Source organism: Ylistrum balloti, unplaced genomic scaffold, assembly GCF_031769215.1.
Source record: "Ylistrum balloti isolate Yb309-2 unplaced genomic scaffold, AGI_CSIRO_Ybal_v1 Utg370104, whole genome shotgun sequence".
In the NCBI taxonomy this organism is placed as follows: Eukaryota; Metazoa; Mollusca; class Bivalvia; order Pectinida; family Pectinidae; genus Ylistrum; species Ylistrum balloti.
In genome coordinates, this window is record NW_026782129.1 from 166,920 (window position 1) to 189,164 (window position 22,245).

A 22,245-nucleotide genomic window follows, 5' to 3' on the forward strand; every position below is an offset into this window, starting at 1 on the left:
ATTTGAAAATTAGCTCATGAGAGTTAGATGAATGTGATGAGCAACCATTACTTGTTGGGAAACAGCTGTCTATAAATGCTTTTTGTTCTAACATTACCAGTCAACCTTACTTCCTTTAGTGACATAGGTTCCATGATAGGAGATGTTGCTGGATATTCACCCAGATTATCTCCCTTGTATTTGTTTGCTGTTTCATATCTCTGGGATCTCAAGGATAGAAAAATGAGCATTTGTTTACACGTGGCCATAGTGAGTAATGTTATGAAAGTTTATACTGTATAAGTACTAATGTTTCAGTGGTATGTTGGGCTCCTTCTTGACTCTAAAAGAAATGCAGAAGAGAAATGGCAAGATAAACTGGCTGGTGTACTACTTCCATCGCTTTTGGAGGTAAGTATAGCCTTTAATATTGATATATCTAAACATGATTGTCTTAACACTTATTTCAAATTGAGATCTTCTACTACAGTTTACTTTTAATTGTTTTTGTTAATTGATTGTACAAAGTTAGAGGTTTGTGTTTAGATCAGTATTGACACTGATTCCTCTCTATATTCAATTTCTTTACCAACCAAACCTGGAATATACTTATATCTCGACCTGGAATATACTTATATCTAGACCTTGAATATACTTATATCTAGACCTGGAATATACTTATAATTAGACCTGGAATATACTTAAATCTAGACTGAGAATATACTTATATCTAGACTGAGAATATACTTATATCTAGACCTGGAATATACTTAATATACTTATAATTAGACCTGGAATATACTTATATCTAGACTGAGAATATACTTATATCTAGACCTGGAATATACTTATATTTAGACCTGGAATATACTTATATCTAGACCTGGAATATACTTATAATTAGACCTGGAATATACTTATATCTAGACTGAGAATATACTTACTATATCTAGACCTGGAATATACTTATATTTAGACCTGGAATATACTTATATCTAGACCTGGAATATACTTATATTTGAGGCATGGCCATCCCAACACACATTCCAGGTTCTGAATTTCATCCAGTTTACTGTTAATTGAAATTTGTTAATTCATTGTTCAATATGTTAAAGTTTTGTGTTCAGCCCTATTACAAACAAAGTGCATGTATGTCCAAGGCCAAGCAAACTTAATCATGTGTTACAGAAATTAAAAACTTAGACCTTCTGGTAGATTTGGGGATGTTGTGAGATTCTGAATGTGTTTTTTTGTAAAAAAAGAAAAAAAAAACATTGTACAATTTTAGAGGTTTATATATTAGACAAATAAAACTAATATAACTGATGTAGGATGTTTGCTTAATCCTGATGATGTTGAGAAGTTTGGATGTGTCAGATATAACTACTAGTAATTTTTGTTTTAGTTTTAACATAGATGTATGTGTGATATGTAATTATAAAACTGATACCAATGTGAAACAGGATTCAAATAAAAGATATCGTGTTTGTCCTTTTGTGTTTTTATTGTGTGTTGGTATCTGTATAATTAAACATTTCCTCACACAGTGAAAAGCATGCTGCAAAACCCTAGACAAGACCTTTGAACATTTCACAGTAAGCTAACCATTGTATAATTGATGTACATTTTTACACTGATATTATTTTTATGACAGACTGACCCCTGCCTACATGCTGGTACTGTTGACATACATAGGCCTGTTCCACTACTGGGGGGATGGACCGTTCTGGCCTCAATACGCCCCAGGTTACGATGTCTGTATCAAACACTGGTGGAGAAATCTACTCTACGTACAGAATTTTTTTCCTGTCACAGAGCAGGTTAGAATTAGCAACATATTTTATCTCTATGAAAGAAATATTTAATGATGATGATAAATGTATATCCCCTGTATCTGATATAGAATTAAATGAAACATACCCTGCGTTGTTCATGATTTACACTTCCTGTTATAGTGTATTGGCTGGTCATGGTACCTGGCAAATGACATGCAGTTTTTTATCATCACGCCCCTCATCCTGATTCCATTGTACAGGTAAGAAGTTTTATCTAAACTCAACTTATGTACTGAAATTGCCACCCGATAAGTCTTTCCTTAAAGCATCAAATTATATTTGTCATTCATGAATGTATGAATGAAAACAGGATAAGGCCAAGTCTTGCCTTTATCCAGTTGCATTCATATACCTAATAATGACAACTGTGTGTAAGGAAGTCATTGGTAGGAAATAACATCACTGTTAGTAATGACAGCTGTGTGTTATACAGGAAGCCATTGGTAGGATATAACATTACTATTAGTAATGACAGCTGTGTGTTATACAGGAAGTCATTGGTAGGATTCATCATCAATATTAGTAATGACAGCTGTGTGTTATACAGGAAGCCATTGGTAGGATATAACATCACTATTAGTAATGACAGCTGTGTGTTATACAGGAAGCCATTGGTAGGATATAACATCACTGTTAGTAATGACAGCTGTGTGTTATACAGGAAGCCATTGGTAGGATATAACATCACTGTTAGTAATGACAGCTGTGTGTTATACAGGAAGCCATTGGTAGGATACGTCATCATTGGTGTACTCATGATGGAACAGTTTCTGTTTCGTGGCCTCATCTCGGTGTACTATGGATTCAAGATGAATATTCCTGACCCACAGTAAGTTAGTTTTAATATCACAACTGTTACAACACTTTTTCTGATATTGTCTTCATTATCTGTCATTCATGTGTAAGAACAAATATAGAATATGAGACTGTATACAGTATTTACATGTTTTGTAAGTATCTTAAGGTCAGCAAAAGATATTACATTCACATATAAGTTATATGACTTGTTAATGTTATGATAATATGCATATACCAAACTAAATGATAAGATAGTTCATTTTTTTGCTTTTTGTTAATTTAAACTTGTGTTGAGAATTCGTTTCTGTTATTTTAAAGCACCAACCCTTTTAGTATTTAGGTAAAGATTTATATTACACATGTAGTGATTGTAATTCTAAACAACTGCTCAGCTTCTATTCCATCTTTGAAGGCACCAGTTGGATTGGTTCAATGAAATGTACCAAAGACCCTACTCACGAATCAGCCCCTACCTTATTGGTATCTTAACAGGCTATGTTTTGTGGCGGACAGACAGAAAAGTCAACATGTCCAAGGTAAGTCCTTCATGTCTCCAGTAAAACATTGTACAGTGTCTGTCTAGTGTATCAGAGTTCAGGCCAATGTCTGTCCTGTGTCATAGAGTTCCAGCAAATGTCTGTCCTGTGTCATAGAGTTCAGGCCAATGTCTGTCCTGTGTCATAGAGTTCAGGCCAATGTCTGCCCTGTGTCATAGAGTTCAGGCCAATGTCTGTCCTGTGTCATAGAATTCAGGCCAATGTCTGTCCTGTGTCATAGAATCCAGGCCAATGTCTGCACTGTGTCATAGAGTTCAGGCTAATGTCTGTCCTGTGTCATAGAAATCAGGCCAATGTCTGTCCTGTGTCATAGAGTTCAGACCAATGTCTGTCCTGTGTCATAGAGTTCAGGCCAATGTCTGTCCTGTGTCATAGAGTCCAGGCCAATGTCTGTCCTGTGTCATAGAGTTCAGGCCAATGTCTGTCCTGTGTCATAGAATCCAGGCCAATGTCTGTCCTGTGTCATGGAGTTCAGGCCAATGTCTGTCCTGTGTCATAGAGTTCAGGCCAATGTCTGTCCTGTGTCATAGAGTTCAGGCCAATGTCTGTCCTGTGTCATAGAGTTCAGGCCAATGTCTGTCCTGTGTCATAGAGTTCAGGCCAATGTCTGTCCTGTGTCATAGAGTTCAGGCCAATGTCTGTCCTGTGTCATAGAATCCAGGCCAATGTCTGTCCTGTGTCAGAGTCCAGGCCAATGTCTGTCCTGTGTCATAGAGTTCAGGCCAATGTCTGTACGACAAGATTTTGCCACACCATTATCATTTTATCATACCAATATCTGTCTTCAGACCAGAAATGAGGCGAATGTATGTCCTGTACATGATCCAAAGGCTAGGCTAAACTTCAAGGTCAGGTCTTTGTCCATTAATCCAAACTTATAGATACTGTTAGGATATATGCTTTCCAGGGTGAAACATAAGTTTTTCTTTTAACTTAAATGTGTTAAGTAGTATACGTTTCTATTGTTGTTTTGGGATTTGGTAACAATTGAACTGTTGTTTTGAGTGTAACTTGTGTATTGTAGGTTGTAATCTATTGTAGATTGTATTGGCATTGGCTTTTGAAAGAACCTTGGCCTCTTTGTGTTACAGCTGACTGTTTTGATTGGCTGGGCACTGTCCTTGACCTGTGTGACCTCAGTTGTTTATGGAACCCTAGAGGAGAACAAGGGTCACCTCAACTCACTACAAGTAGATGGTATATATAATGCCATGTGTAAAACTGTATGGAGTCTTGGTTTGGCATGGATCATATTTGCCTGCAATACAGGATATGGAGGTAGGGACAAAGAGAAGAAATTGATTATTCTGCTTTCCTATAGTTAGGAGGGTGACCACACAACAGAAAAGAGATATATATTCATTGATTTAAAAATGATACACAGGAAGATTTTATGAACAATTTCAAATCTAGATGGTATTAAAATTATGTGATGGTCCTTTAGTAAGGGAATTGGAAATAGAGATGGGTTGGATTCAGTAGGAGGCATGACCTAACACAGTAAATATTAATGTCTGTTTTTGAAGGTGTGATAACTGAATTCCTTTCGTCTGGTTTGTGGGGACCATTTGGGAGACTGACCTACTGTGCTTATTTGATACACCCTATAATGATGTATGCCTTCATCTTGAACCAGCGTTACCCAATCTACTTCACCGATATCAACATGGTAAGTATTTTCAGACTGTCCTCTCCTTCTTCCTGTAAAGATAAATACGAGGACACATCTACTGTCTTATTTCCCTATACCTCATTTTTTAATGGATGCAGATTTTTATTTAACGAGTCTTAAATATAAATAAATTATTTCATTGTTGATAAAGTAAAATACAAACATAACTTTTATTGGAGGTAGTCTCCCTTTCCCCATTACTGTATGAGGTGATCAAACTGATACTTCCTCTGCTGAGAAGAGACATTAGCGTAGTGTTTAGGTGTAAGGGTTGATGATAACTGTTAAGGGTTTTTTTTCTTTTATTTATGATGTATATGTGACACATGTTACTATATGTTCACATGGAGACCACTTAGGTATGAGAAAGGGCAAACTGAAGTGATCAGAATTAAAAGCCAAAGCTTTAAACGCCAATCATTTGTCCTGTCTTTCAGTGACTGCCATCCCTATCAGATGTAGTGCATTGTCCATATAAACTAAGCAGTCCAAATTATATATATATATATTGTTGAAACAATGTATCTTCTATCAACAATGTTAATCATTGTTGACTGTAGAAATCACTATTGACTTCTTTTTTTTGTACATGTAGGCTGAATCTTTTGTCCAACCCCTGATAGGTTAAACCTGTATACAATATGATGAATTGAGAAAGCACATTGTATGATATAGACATATCCAAAGTTACAAGTTATTTGAGGAAACAGGGAAAACTGTTAGTTTGTTAAAAATTGTTAAGGTTTACATGTTCAAAGGCCACCATAATTATGTACAAATGCCTCTCTGTCATGTTTTCTTTGTTGTCCAGATATACATGCTTCTGGGCCACTTTGTCATGTTTTCTTTGTTGTCCAGGTATACATGTTTCTGGGCCACCCTGTCATGTTTTTCTGTTGTCCAGGTATACATGTTTCTGGGCCACTCTGTCATGTTTTGTCTGTTGTCCAGGTATACATGTTTCTGGGCCTCTCTGTCTTCTTTTCTCCATTGTTTAGGCGTACATATTTCTGGGCCACTCTGTCATGTTTTTTCTGTTGTCCAGGTATACATGTTTCTGGGCCACTCTGTCATGTTTTTTCTGTTGTACAGATATACATGTTTCTGGGCCACTCTGTCATGTTTTTTCTGTTGTCCAGGTATACATGTTTCTGGGCCACTCTGTCATGTTTTGTCTGTTGTCCAGGTATACATGTTTCTGGGCCACTCTGTCATGTTTTCTTTGTTGTCCAGGTATACATGTTTCTGGGCCACTCTGTCATGTTTTTTCTGTTGTCCAGGTATACATGTTTCTGGGCCACTCTGTCATGTTTTTTCTGTTGTACAGATATACATGTTTCTGGGCCACTCTGTCATGTTTTTTCTGTTGTACAGATATATAAGTTTCTGGGCCACTCTGTCATGTTTTCTTTGTTGTCCAGGTTTACATGTTTCTGGGCCACTGGATAATGTCATACTGCCTGGCATTCTTTGCCTCCTTGGCATTTGAAGCTCCAATGATTGGCTTGGAAAAAGTGATCTTCCAAAGAGACAAACGTCATTAGATCTGCTGGACAGAAATCAGCATGATGGAGGAGACGAATGAATGAAACTCAAAGATAATGGATAACAAACATGTTTATTATAGCTACCTGTTATGGAGTGTAAACTGTACCTCACCATATTTTACAGGTTATAAGGGATCACAAAGGGTTTACACATCTTTCAATGCTCTGTTTTTTGTTTTTATATTTTCTCCTTGTTTATCGATGAAATATTTGTCAATGTAAAAAAAATTCAGTATTGTTTTTCAATAACTATTTCATTTAAAGCTCTCTATTTTATGAATGTGTAACTAGATAATGTTAAATTAACATAACTGAAATTGATCAACTAAATTGACATACCATTTTAAAGTTTAACATATTTTTATGAAATTTAACTTATTTTAGAAATTTTAATTGCTTGTATGCTTACAGGATAGTGGCAGAAAAGTGAAATTTTCAATAAGAATGTATTCATTATGTTAATGATTGTTGATAACTTACTATAAAAATTGCCTTATATAACAATTTTCTAGTCATGATAATTGATGATTAGGGCTATTCCATAAAAACATTGATCCCACCCCAGAACTTCAGTACCACCCATAGAATTTGATAGATAATTTGTTTAAAAGTAAAAGGCAGGAAAGCAAACCTCGCCTAAAAGTGATTTATTTTGGAGTTCTGAGATTTAGAAGATGTTTTACTGGTCAGGAATAACCCCAATTCTAGATAAATAAAACCACCATATTAAACTATAAAACCTGCTCCAACTGACCACTGTAGGGACTAGTTTTGAATGTGTAATGGACCATAAAACCTGCTCCAACTGACCACAGTTGGTACAATAGTGTTGTGTGTGTATTGGACCAAAAAACCTAGTCTAATTGACCACTGTAGGGACTTAGTTGGTTTGTGTGTCTAATGGACCATGAAAGGAACTCTGTGACCACCAGAGGCACTATATTATTCTGTGTGTCTAATGGACCATGAAAGGAACTCTGTGACCACCAGAGGCACTATATTATTCTGTGTGTCTAATGGACCATGAAATGAACTCTAACTGACCACTATAAGAACTATATTATTTCGTGTGTATTGGACCAAAAAACCTATTTTAATTGACCACCACAGGGATTAAATTGGTTTGTGTGTCTAATCGACCATAGAACCTGCCCTTACTGACCACTGTAGGAACTGTCCCGTGTGTGTAATGGAAATGTTAAACAGCAAATTCCAGATATTATTTAAGGGAAAGTGTTATAAAGGAATCTCCATCTGAATGTTTAGACAAGTTTACATTTTTTACATGTTTTGTGTGAAGATTTATCAGAATTTGTATTTTGTACTTTGTATGACAATTAATATGATATATACATAGATGCTGAGTTTTTGTGTTACGCCTAATGGTGATATCATGTATACATGTACTATTACAGTATAAAATGACTGTTTTACTTCATATGAAAATAAATGCAATATTTGAAAAACACTTCTTATTAAAATTATAATCAAAATGTTTTCATGACCTTGCGCATTATATCATTATAAATGAATTGTCTGCATTTTTTACATAAGATTTCATTATTTTTATAAATCACTGATACGTTGTAGGTTACACATCACTTTTTCAACAGTGTACAACATTGTAGTAAATTGTTGATGTTATGGAGGTCAATATTTATTTCATTTTTGCCTCGTATGAAATCACGTCCATGGAAGTTAGTTTATTGTTTTGGTAGCTAGTGATTATTTTAACTATGCCCTGTATATATAGCACTCACTAAGGGTTTCCATCCCTAAAAACAAGACTGAATTAAATTCACTTTTATGGAATTGTAATTCTAATGTGACAATAACTTTTTTTGGTTAAATACCAACTGTGTTTTACTTGTATATTCGCATGTTCATGTATCCACTGGTATCATGTGTGATTTCTGAGATCTGTGATTACAGTGTCTATACAGATCTACTGACATCATGTGTGATTTCTGAGATCTGTGATTACAGTGTCTATACAGATCTATTAATGTTACGTGATATTTGTTAATTGCATGTATTTATCTAGTGATTTGATAGAAGACACTGATTGATTATCCTGTTTAGGGATGTTCTGTTATCTACAATGCTTTATATATACATATATTTTACAATATATATTATCACTATATTAACCAGATGTATACATTTCATACCTCAGTTTAGGGATTAGTTTTATTTTGTAGAGAATTGATATCAAGGTTTAGATACTGTAACTTTTAGATAAAATATTTTAGAGAGACACTAATGTTTTGTTATCATTTAACACTCATAAACAGAGACTGAGCTAATTCAGAAAGAGAAACAGTCAAATCGCTTATACATGTTTAGTTGAATACAATGTTTTAGAAAATAATATCGATCAATGAATGTGTAGACAATTTACACCAATCGACTATAGAGAAAAAGTGTGAATCACCAAGATGCTGAAATAAAGGGCTACCGAGTTTGTTTAAATCAATTATCTTGACCCATTTTCAAGGTCACATTGGTCAAATGTGTTAAAATCTTTAATAAACTTTTCCATTATCAAAGGTCCAGGATACTGATATTGGGCTTGTGCATCATGCTGGGATCAAAGGTGTGAAGTTTATTCAAAGGAATGACCTTAATTAACTGTCAAGGTCACAATAGTCAAATGTGTTCAAAACTTCATACTACTTCCATTGCTGATTAAAAGTCACAGAGTACTGATATTTGACCTATAGTATGCTGGGATGTAACGCTAGCAAGTTTGTTCAAATGAATGACCTTGATCCTTCTTCCAAGTCTGAATCAAATACGTTAAAATCTTTAAAACGACTTCTTCCCAATAACCAATATCCAGGGAACTGATATCAGGCTTTTAACCTGCTGGGATGAATGGCTACCATGTTTATCTAAACAAATGACCTTGACCCATTTTCAATTTCACAGCAGTAAAATATTTCAAAGTCTTCTACCACCATCTTACCATTAATCAAAAGACCAAAGATACTGATAGTGGACCTATAGCATGTTTGAATGTTTTGTTGAAATGAATGCCCTTGATCCACTCTCAAGGTCACAGGGTTAAATATGTTAACATCTTTCCACGACTTCTTCTCAATAATCAAAACGCCCATGGTACTGATATTGGACTTATAATATGCTGGGAAGAAGAGCTGCCATAATGTTTCCAATGAAGTACCTTTGACCCTCATTCAATGTCACAGAGGTCAGATATATTGAAACTTTCAAACAACTCAATAACCAAAAGGCAAGGGTACTGGTATTGATCGTGTAACCTGCTGGTATGAATGACTACTATATTTGTCGAAATTAATTGCCTTGACCTACTTTCAATGTCTATGGGCTCACATATGTTAAATATCTAACCCATTTTTCATTAACCAATAGTCCGAGGGCACTCGTATTGGGCCGATGAGTTGGGATTAAGGACTACTAAGGGTTTTAAATGTATTGGTCAAATGTCTTGAAACTTTTTAAACTTCTTTTCATTGACCAATAGCTTTTGGGTTATAGTATTGAAGTTGCATACATGGAGGATGTACATGCAAGAGCGCAAAGTGACAATGTCATCTTTGTAAACTGCAGAACAGTTGAGTGATTCAGGCCCGTTAGGCCTTTTGTTATATAACAAGTATAGTTTTTCATTGTAAGTAAATAATACACCATAAAACATGTCAGGTTACAATCCATGGTATGTTCTATATCAAACCGTAGCATTACAATAACAACCAAATACAATGTTAACTTTACAAAATCACCATGTGAACACCCTACACTGCCTATTTCCAACTACAGCGTCATCATTACAACAAACTACTGTTGAATGCCTTTTAAATAATTCTTTAAAAAAGTACTCTAGATGTTAAACGTTTTACGGAGGTTTGTTACAAAGGCATTCTAGATGCTTACCGCTTGACGGAGGTTTGTTACAAAAGTATTCTAGATGTTAAACGCTTGACAGAAGTTTGTTACTAAAGTATATATGATTCCTCAGGTCTGGGTGTGATACAATTCTTACCTAATTGTAGATATCAAAGGAATTGTTGATGTATAGATATTTTATCCATCATGTTCAGCACAGATTTTTTGCTCAAATCCATTTTCATGTCAAAAAGGACCAACTAAAGTAGATAACCATCGCTAATATATACGGAGACGTCAATTCACCAAAATGGATAATATCAGTGTTTGAGAAAATCCAGTTTTACCATTGATTCGAAAATTATTTATATATCGAAATCCGGCTTTCGATGATGATGCTGAATAGTATATGAACCCATTGATATACCCGATTATTCTATTCCTTCATAAAACAAACGATATAAGTCACTCTCAGCGATTGCATTAATAACTGCGGGATCACGTCGATACATATTTTATAAAAAAAAACATCGGACGACCAATGTATTTCAACAACCAAAATAACCAAAGTTCAACATGTTTACTGTTAATGATCAATATCGTGTAGATTAATGTCCACGCAAAGAAGCTGACGTTTACTTATTGATTTATAACTATACCAAAATCTCAAGCAATTAAACAATGGAAGTCACTGTATGTTAACTGATAATGACGATTTCTGGTGTAGAAATCTTATTTCACTGCACTACAATGGTCCTCACAATAAGATCAATATTTTACTCAAGTGTCAACATTGAGAGCTTGGTGTGTATCTCTACATGACATGTATGATATCACAATGAGTTTAGACAGACCTGTGGACATCTGAAACACATATAAAAAAAAAAAGAGCGATCATAATATGAGAAATTCGGAAACAAGAGCTGGGGCACTATAACAGAAAGTATGAGTGTTTGACAGACAGCTGGGGCACTATAACAGAAAGTATGAGTGTTTGACAGACATCTTGGACACTATATCAGAAAGTATAAGTGTTTGACAGACAGTTGGGGACCTATATCAGAAAGTATGGAAGTGTGTTTGACAGACAGCTGGGGCACTATAACAGAAAGTATGAGAGTTTGACAGACATCTTGGACACTATATCAGAAAGTATAAGTGTTTGACAGACAGTTGGGGACCTATATCAGAAAGTATGGAAGTGTGTTTGACAGACAGCTGGGGCACTATAAAAGAAAGTATGAGTGTTTGACAGACAGCTCAGAAAGTATAAGGGGCACTATAACAGAAAGTATGGAAGTGTGTTTGACAGACAGCTGGGGACTATAAAGAAATAAGAAAGTATGAAAGTGTGTTTGATAGACAGATGGGGTACTCTATCAGAAAGTATGGAAGTGTGTTTGACAGACAGCTGGGGCACAGAAAGTATATGACAGACAGAAAGTATGTGTTTGACAGACAGATGGGGTACTATATAAGAAAGTATGGAAGTGTGTTTGACAGACAGATGGGGTACTCTATCAGAAAGTATGAGTGTTTGACAGACAACTGGGGCACTATATCAGAAAGTATGGAAGTGTGTTTGACAGACAGCTGGGGCACTATAACAGAAAGTATGAGAGTTTGACAGACATCTTGGACACTATATCAGAAAGTATAAGTGTTTGACAGACAGTTGGGGACCTATATCAGAAAGTATGGAAGTGTGTTTGACAGACAGCTGGGGCACTATAAAAGAAAGTATGAGTGTTTGACAGACAGCTGGGGCACTATAACAGAAAGTATGGAAGTGTGTTTGACAGAAAGCTGGGGACCTATATAAGAAAGTATGTAAGTGTGTTTGATAGACAGATGGGGTACTCTATCCGAAAGTATGAGTGTTTGACAGACAACTGGGGCACTATATCAGAAAGTATGAGTGTTTGACAGACAGATGGGGTACTATATAAGAAAGTATGGAAGTGTGTTTGACAGACAGATGGGGTACTCTATCCGAAAGTATGAGTGTTTGACAGACAACTGGGGCACTATATCAGAAAGTATGAGTGTTTGACAGACAGATGGGGTACTATATAAGAAAGTATGGAAGTGTGTTTGAAAGACAGATGGGGTACTCTATCAGAAAGTATGAGTGTTTGACAGACAACTGGGGCACTATATCAGAAAGTATGGAAGTGTGTTTGACAGACAACTGGGGCACTATATCAGAAGTATGGAACTGTGTTTGACAGACAGCTGGGGCACTATAACAGAAAGTATGGAAGTGTGTTTGATTGACAGCTAGGGCACTATAACAGAAAGTATGAGTGTTTGACAGACATCTTGGACACTATATCAGAAAGTATGGAAGTGTGCTTGACAGACAGATGGGGTATCAGAAAGTATGAGTGTTTGACAGACAGTTTGGTCACTATATCAGAAAATATGAGTGTTTGGCAGACAGATGGGGTACTATATCAGAAAGTATTGAAGCTTGTAAGGGAACACTAGAACACCATATCAGAACGTCTGGAATCTTTCTAATACAGCCAGGACCCACTATCAGAAAATCTGGACCTAATGTCCGGACTTTTGTGATATAATGCACCAGCTGTCTACCAAATGTCCGGACTTTTCTGATATAGTGCAGCAGCTGCCTTCCTTATGTCCGGTCCTGGAGGTCCGTGCCATTTTGAGCGACTTAGTAGATCACGGTGATTGCTGACCGCATGGATTACTAGTCGCTCCTACACATCTTTTTGACAAGGCCTGATGAAATGCATAAATTTTCTCCCTCAGTTCTACAATCACAATTCGTCGCGTTTTCTGCAGTGCTCATGGATTTGCTCGGACAGGTAAAGGAGGTCGCCTCGTTTTTCGTGATAGCGAAGGGAGTATATCATTGTTAGCTGACCAAGAGACAGCCCTTCAAAGTACAAAATCTACACTGAATTTGTATCACCTTGTCAGCGTCCGAAATCAATATTCCAGCAAAAAAATCATACAACGGATGGGAGAAATGCGATTTTAAAAATTATAAGAAGTAACAAAGGTCTTGATAGAGATGTTTGAAATAGCAGAGTGGAAGTGCAAACAGATAGATCGCTACCATGAACTTTAGACATCTGAAAAAAGGGTCCGGAAGTTAGCAAGTTCGTACGAGAGACAGACAGGTAGGCAATTACTGAAAGAATTCAGAGAATTAACACATACAGACACAAAACCTGATATACATACACACATTAAAAAAAGAAAAGAAAAAGAAAAAAAGATAGGCACGCAGACCTTTCTTAAAAACATGACAGTTTGTGACTGTAATTGGTAGAGCAAAGTACAGGTAACATGAAAACCTCAGGTTCAGTTCCTGATAAAAGCTTGCTACAAGGTTCTCTCTACAATTCCGAATAGTCTGAAAAAGTGCAAAAGAAAATCACAAAATTTGTCTACAAATTTCGCAAGCAAACCTAGTTCCTCGATAATTTTTTCTTTGCTGGTTTACAAAGATCAGGATTAACGTTTTGACCAGCACTAGCACGTGTCAATAGTGGAGCGGCACTTGATAAGAATGGAATTATACTTTACGAGAATATCAAAACTCAGACTGACCGGATAAAATCTACTATCTAAAAATGACTTACATTTTCATTGGCAACGCAAGACTTCACACTCCGTGGGATATAGATTGCCTTCTTGATCTGTTAGAATTCCATCAACTACAACAATCTTATACATATATATTTAAATGGTTCTAAAATAAAATAATGGGAAAAACACTGCTTCTGTTTGCATTTCGTAATTCCGGCATTAACAAAATAGTTGGACATAACATGCATTAGACTAAACCTGGTCTCAAAAGTGAACATAGTTTGAAAAAACACAAACATTGTATGTTATGAAAATGCCGTTGTCATAACCCCGTTTTTAGTAAAATAATAATAAAAAAAAACTTCAAGGCGAACTCAATGAATTTAGCGCTATATTTTTTTTCGCACTCTGATGGATAAAGTAGGTCTCTTAATCAGCTTTCAATGACGTCAAATGACCTTCATATCACGGAACTGACATATGTATTACCTGTCTGCTCTCGAAACCGCGTAAGTGCATGGTCTTATCTCACTGTTTTCATTACAGACATGCAGTTCAGAGCGTATTGTGGAGTCCTCGCTTTCCATTTCGTCGGTAAGTCTATCATGTAAAGGTTATGCTTACAAAACGTGTTGAACAGATTACATTGTACAACACAAACCTATCTATAGATAGGGTTGTCAATATCATTTTCAGGAAACAAACAATCATTTATGTTCATGAAATGATAAGTCTTTAATCACTCCTAGTGGGGTATATCTTATTTCCTCACCATTTCGCTGATTATGAGGAGGAGACATATAGTGTTAACCATGTTTTGAGAGTGTCTTAATTTGACATATCTACCTCATAGTATTATATAATCTAGGTCTTGACCTGATAAAATATGGATTGAGTAGGAGAGCAGGTGTCGTACAAGCATTTTCTAGTATTACTATGAAGGAAAATAAAGTATACAATTAGAAAAAACGCAATCAATTCTCACTGCTAGGCACGTACAGATTTAGGTACGTGTCACGTGTCTGCCTTGGCCCTGATCTTGAGTTTGGAATGGTATGTTTTATGGATGTTATCGACATTTTTGTTGTTTTATTAATTGAAACAAATTACATGTATATATGAATAAGATAAAAATATCTTTAAGGTACTGTCTCCCATGAAGATGACAATAAAAAAAAGAAACCCGCCTTTGGAAGCGCCACACATGGCATACATCACATTTTCCTAAATCCAGAATGGCATATGTTTTGCCATCCCACAAAGAGAATGCTATTATATATACTTGTTGGAGGTCAACAGTTTTCTTTTGTATTCAAAAGGACATATTTAATGTCAAAAGTAATAATACAAATCTACTGCATGTTTCATGTTGTGTTACTTAGATTCATACCTTTATATAATTGTAGTTTTCCTGTCACAAATATATGCAGGCGATGCATTGATGTGTGGAGATAAACCCTGCGATGCTCATCATAACGTAAGCATACACACCAGCAGTACCTCTGTAGATATCACCTTACTAGCCTCTGGCCTGGTGGTATTTTTCATTAAATGAAGTGTTATGGTGTCCGTTCAGAAGGGTCGCTATTTCAAACTCAAGCGTTGGTTGTTGGGGTGTCATTGTCATGTCCTGGAAATGTCTATGAGTTTGATTGTTGGGGCATGTCCTGCAAATATCTATGAGTTTGGTTGTTGGGGTGTCATTTCATGTCCTGTAAATATCTATGAGCTTGGTTGTTGGGGTATGTCCTGTAAATATCTATGAGTTTGGTTGTTGGGGTATGTCCTGTAAATATCTATGAGTTTGGTTGTTGGGGTATGTCCTGTAAATATCTATGAGTTTGGTTGTTGGGGTATGTCCTGTAAATATCTATGAATATCTATGAGTTTGGTTGTTGGGGTATGTCCTGTAAATATCTATGAGTTTGGTTGTTGGGGTATGTCCTGTAAATATCTATGAGTTTGGTTGTTGGGGTATGTCCTGTAAATATCTATGAGTTTGGTTGTTGGGGTGTCATTTCATGTCCTGTAAATATCTATGAGTTTGGTTGTTGGGGTATGTCCTGTAAATATCTGGGGTGTATGTCCTGTAAATATCTATTTGAGTTTGGTTGTTGGGGTATGTCCTGTAAATATCTATGAGTTTGGTTGTTGGGGTATGTCCTGTAAATATCTATGAGTTTGGTTGTTGGGGTATGTCCTGTAAATATCTATGAGTTTGGTTGTTGGGGTATGTCCTGTAAATATCTATGAGTTTGGTTGTTGGGGTATGTCCTGTAAATATCTATGAGTTTGGTTGTTGGGGTCCTGTAAATATCTATGATAAATTCATGTCCTGTAAATATCTATGAGTTTGGTTGTTGGGGTATGTCCTGTTGAGTTTGATTGTTGGGGTATGTCCTGTAAATATCTATGAGTTTGGTTGTTGGGGTATGTCCTGTAAATATCTATGAGTTTGGTTGTTGGGGTGTCATTTGATGTCCTGTAAATATCTATGAGCTTGGTTGTTGGGGTATGTCCTGTAAATATCTATGAGTTTGGTTGTTGGGGTATGTCCTGTAAATATCTATGAGTTTGGTTGTTGGGGTATGTCCTGTAAATATCTATGAGTTTGGTTGTTGGGGTGTCATTTCATGTCCTGTAAATATCTATGAGTTTGATTGTTGGGGTATGTCCTGTAAATATCTATGAGTTTGGTTGTTGGGGTGTCATTTCATGTCCTGTAAATATCTATGAGTTTGGTTGTTGGGGTATGTCCTGTAAATATCTATGAGTTTGATTGTTGGGGTATGTCCTGTAAATATCTATGAGTTTGATTGTTGGGGTGTCATTTCATGTCCTGTAAATATCTATGAGTTTGGTTGTTGGGGTGTCATTTCATGTCCTGTAAATATCTATGAGTTTGGTTGTTGGGGTATGTCCTGTAAATATCTATGAGTTTGGTTGTTGGGGTATGTCCTGTAAATATCTATGAGTTTGGTTGTTGGGGTATGTCCTGTAAATATCTATGAGTTTGGTTGTTGGGGTATGTCCTGTAAATATCTATGAGTTTGATTGTTGGGGTATGTCCTGTAAATATCTATGAGTTTGGTTGTTGGGGTATGTCCTGTAAATATCTATGAGTTTGATTGTTGGGGTATGTCCTGTAAATATCTATGAGTTTGGTTGTTGGGGTATGTCCTGTAAATATCTATGAGTTTGGTTGTTGGGGTATGTCCTGTAAATATCTATGAGTTTGGTTGTAAGGGTATGTCCTGTAAATATCTATGAGTTTGGTTGTTGGGGTATGTCCTGTAAATATCTATGAGTTTGGTTGTTGGGGTATGTCCTGTAAATATCTATTATTTTGGTTGTTGGGGTGTCATTTCATGTCCTGTAAATATCTATGAGTTTGGTTGTTGGGGTATGTCCTGTAAATATCTATGAGTTTGATTGTTGGGGTGTCATTTCATGTCCTGTAAATATCTATGAGTTTGGTTGTTGGGGTATGTCCTGTAGATATCTATGAGTTCGGTTGTTGGGGCATCATTTTCATGTCGTGTAGTTTGGTTTCAAGGCTCTATTTTCAATGTTATAGAGTGAATGAAACGTGCATAATACGTTTACGAAAAAAAAAAATTCATGTTTTTTTTTCTGATCAAATGTTTTAACTTTGTAGGCCTGCGAGTTTCACGGCCATCACTGGCACTGTGCGGATGAGGTACGTACTATTTTACTACTTAGGTATATTTGTACATGTATATCATATGAACGTTTGGAGAATAATTGTTTTAAATGGAAATCGCTCTTCGATAGATTGAGCCAAGATGAGGGAGATGGAACAGATTGTTCCGAAAGGTATTCGTTTGGAACATCTCATCATTTAACACAACACAGAGCTAGATCATCGCTGCGGTTTCATCCTCCGTATATGTAATGTGTATGCATACTTTACATTACATGTGTTTAAGTACATGTGTATATTTAGTCGTGTGCCCCCGTTCGCTTTATAAATAGAAAGCTCTCATGAGTGAAGACGTGTCTTTAGTTTGGAATAAATATGGTAATGTACAAAGTGCGAAAATTCAAATGCTGCTGTAGAAAAATTATTTTCTGAAGATGATGCTCAGATTGGTGAGAAGCTTTCCTTTGGATTTTTTTTAAAACAAATGTATATTCCTTTTATTTCTCCTGCAAACCCTGATTCGGTAGTACTAATAATGGCTAGTGGGAAGCTTCGATACCATCAATGAAAAAATGTTCAAGTATATGTATATCTATGCGAACTTCAGGAATCAAAACCTAACGAAAAAAAAACTTTTCTCAAATTAACAGATAACAGCACCATCTTTATAGATCCTACAGTATAATCATTGATAGTTTGTGGGGGCCGGTAGGGGGACAGGTATTGATCTAACAATACCCAGTATGCTTGTTAATAATGAAGATAGTTAAATGCGATCTAGATATGAGGATTAAGGAAAACTCGTCGATGTTTTATTTTCATTTTGTATTGAATTAACCTGTTAAGTTACGTGGTGTATGTGCTAAATATCTTTACTTACTTTTCTTATAGAAACACTGCCATTCTACGTGTGATGCTCAACACCTCCACGATCAGTGCTGTTGTCTGACACAGGATTGTTTAGATAGTAAGTTTAAACACATCATCTTATAAATCACAGCTTATTAAATGATTGTATCAATTGTAGGTCGCAAATTTGACTGTATTGATCGCCAAATCACACACAAATCTGTACACATCGATAGTCACACAGAATTGTGCAGCTGTATAGATCGTCAGTTTCAACAAAGTGTATAGATCGTCAGTCTCACAACAGGACTGTATAGATCGTCAGTCCCACACAGGACTGTATAGATCGTCTGTCACACACAGGACTGTATAGATCAGTCTCACAACAGGGTTACACACACAGGACTGAATTTCACAACAGGACTGTGTAAGTCAGTCCCAGACACACTGTATAGATCGTTTGTCACACACAGGACTGTATAGACCGTCAGTCCCACATAGGACTGTATAGAGCGTCAGTCACACATAGGACTGTATAGACCGTCAGTCCCACACAGGACTGTATAGACCGTCTGTCACACACAGGACTCTATAGATCGTCAGTCCAACACAGGACTCTATAGATTGCCAGTCCCACACAGGACTGTGTAGATCGACAATCACACACAGGACTGTGCAGATCGACAGTCTCACATAGGACTCTATAGATCGTCAGTCCCACACAGGACTGTATAGATCGTCAGTCACACACAGGACTCTATAGATCGTCAGTGACACACAGGACTGTATAGATCGTCAGTCCTACACAGGACTGTATAGATCGTCAGTCACACACAGGACTGTGTAGATCGTCAGTCACACACAGGACTGTATAGATCGTCAGTCACACATAGGACTGTGTAGATCGTCAGTCTCACACAGGACTGTATAGATCGTCAGTCACACACAGGACTGTACAGATCGTTGGTTACACACAAGAATTTATAGAGTGTAAGAGACACACTTAGATCGTCAGTTACGCACATGACTCTATAGATCGTCAGTCACACACAGGACTGTATAGATCGTCAGTCACACACATTACTGTATAGATCGTCAGTCACACACAGGACTGTATAGATCGTCAGTCTCACAACGGACTGTATAGATCGTCAGTCACACACAGGACTGTATAGACCGTCAATCTCACACAGGACTGTATAGATCGTCAGTCACACAGGACTGTATAGACCGTCAGTCTCACACAGGACTGTATAGACCGTCAGTCACACATAGGACTGTATAGATCGTCAGTCTCACATAGGACTGTACAGAGCGTTGGTTTAACACAAGAATTTATAGAGTGTAAGAGACACACTTAGATCATCAGTTACGCACATGACGTACTGACGTAATCAATACCCATTTGATGGATATTACTACGTATTTTGGACATATAGAAACTCATTTCAGGGAGTAGATATTATCATTGTCGGAACTGGCGGGATTTTAGTTACTTTATATTTATTTGAATAGTTATTCTCCTTTTTGTAATTTTTAGGCCCATCGACCTCTTTACAAGTTTCAATTATTTGACTGATATTTTCTGTGATGTCGAGTGAGTCCAAAGAAACACAAACTAAACGCCTTTAATGCTTTCCTTTATTACATATACAAAGTTCCTAGTTCCCATAGCCATAGTTCACAATCATCACAAACACAGTGTAGGGGTTCTTGGTTGCACCTAGCTTGCGCCCCAACCTGCGGTAAAAAACTGAAAAATACAGAAATTAACCTGTCCTTAGCACATATTTTGCCTTTAGAGCCACAAAACAAACATATTTCAACAAAATTAATCAAATTTCAAACGTTTAAACCGTATTAAAGTTACCTCATGGGTCACCTAAGCCTTGCTAAATCCGTAAGTCTGTTTCCTTTGGACTTTCACGTAAACATATCCCATGATGCATTTTTCCACGATGTACAAAGAATGAACTCTGAACCCTGACCTGACTACCAGAGCAGACGGACAATATAAAACTAGCGTTTCACTACATTCCTCGCCTGATCGCTAAATCACTACTACATTTAAACCCTGTAAACATTCATATTATTTATAACCCGATGAAAATATATGATATCAAAACTTATCTGAATAACAATAAACTAAAGTTTCTAAGCAATAAAATTCACTTGTCGCTGTCAATGTTCAACACAATAATTCACTCTGCCATCAATAGTACTAACTGAGTAATAGGACGGATATACGAAACCGATCGTCCATTACGAATTGTCTTAACTCTGACTTTACGAACAAGACCATCGTGACTAGGAAAAACACATTCAACAATTCCGATTGGCCAGTCATTACGATGAGAGTCATGATCCTTCAGCAAAACAATGTCACCTTGTTTCAAGTTTGAACGTTCGTGATTCCACTTTTGTCGCGTTTGTAGCGATTGTAGATAGTCTCTTCTCCACGCGTTCCAAAATTTCTGGGCCAATACCTGAACACATCGCCATTGGGATCGAAACATGTCTTTCACTGAGAAGTCTACCAAGGTTAGATCTACATTTGGAACGTCAGTCTTTTGAGTAATGAGAGTACTTGGCGACAATACCACTGGGTTTTCAGGGTCGTCAGATACGGGTACCAGTGGTCACTGGTTCACTATAGCACACGCTTCGGCTAGAAAAGTCGTAAGCACTTCATGCGGCGTGAGGTGTTTAGTGTCAGTATTACGCAACATGTTGTCCAGAATCCAATAAGCCGTTCCCAAGATCCGCCCATATGGGAGGCATATGGAGGATTAAAAGTCCATGTGATGCTTTCCTCTGAAAGAAAGTCTTTTACGGCTTTGTCCTCGACGTCAATAACATTCAAGTTAAGTTCCTTAACGGCTCCTACGAAGTTAGATCCTTTGTCCGACCTAATGTGCTTTACCGGTCCTCTGAGCGCGATGAATCTCCGCAGTGCGTTAATGAAGGAAGATGTGCTCATCTCCTCTACGACCTCAATATGTATCCCTCTCGATACCATGCAACAGAATATTATAGCCCAACGTTTTGCGTTAGCTTGTCCTCCCCTAGTTTTTCTCGCGCGCACATTCCATGGTCCAAACGCATCCAATCCAATCTAAGTGAAAGGCGGACATGGTGTCAAACGATCCTGCGGTAAAGTACACATTTTTTGTTCCACAAACTTTCCTCGGAGTTTCCTGCACACGACACAGTGATGTAAAATAGAGGAAATTAATCGCTTTCCTCCCACTAGCCAATAACCAGAAGAACGTATTTTACCTTCCGTAATATGTCGGCCTTGGTGCTCCGATTTCTCGTGATAATGTCTAACGATTAGAGTAGCCACGTGATGTTTTGCTGGGACAATGATCGGATCCTTTCCAGGTAAGTCAATGTCACTATTCTGAATCCTACCACCAATCCTCAGGAGCCCCTCGTCGTCTAGAAACGGCGACAATTTCAACAAAGAATTGTTCCTGTTAAACGGCAGTCCTTTCTGCAAACAGTCGATTTCCATCGAATAAAACTCTTGTTGAACAACCTTCAGTATGAGGTTCTTTGAATCGTTAGCAAAACGCAACACGTCTGGATTGTCTGTTCCGTTGTGATGACGATGCGCGACTTGTTTCAGTAAGGTTATTGCACCAACCTAGTCCATGACGAAAATCTCGCGAAACGGTCAGGATCGAGAGCGAAGTCCTTCCGAACGTGAGTTTTCATGACATTTGTTTCGTTGACGAACGTTATTTCACCGTCGTCGTTACCGATCAACGGAAATACTTGGTCTCTATACGAACTTTGCAAATCACTCATGACGTCAACGGGTCCGTTCAACCACACTGACTTTCCAACGTCTTTCGCACGCATTGGCCTAGTCGCACTATCGGCAGGGTTACATTCACTAGAAACGAAA

The 22,245-nt window shown here is 37.1% G+C and overlaps 1 protein-coding gene across 1 annotated transcript in view; it reads left to right on the top strand.

The window, feature by feature from the left end:
• LOC132550112 (nose resistant to fluoxetine protein 6-like) overlaps window positions 1-6,644 on the top strand; it is a 42,698-nt gene extending 36,054 nt beyond the window's left edge. The window contains exons 9-16 of the mRNA XM_060214130.1: window positions 298-390; window positions 1,634-1,799; window positions 1,935-2,014; window positions 2,533-2,643; window positions 3,025-3,148; window positions 4,261-4,447; window positions 4,696-4,838; window positions 6,263-6,644. Coding sequence (XP_060070113.1) covers window positions 298-390; window positions 1,634-1,799; window positions 1,935-2,014; window positions 2,533-2,643; window positions 3,025-3,148; window positions 4,261-4,447; window positions 4,696-4,838; window positions 6,263-6,385 — 1,027 coding nt within the window. The 3' untranslated portion in view covers window positions 6,386-6,644. The remainder of the gene's footprint in view (window positions 1-297; window positions 391-1,633; window positions 1,800-1,934; window positions 2,015-2,532; window positions 2,644-3,024; window positions 3,149-4,260; window positions 4,448-4,695; window positions 4,839-6,262) is intronic.
• Window positions 6,645-22,245: the final 15,601 nt, after the last annotated feature.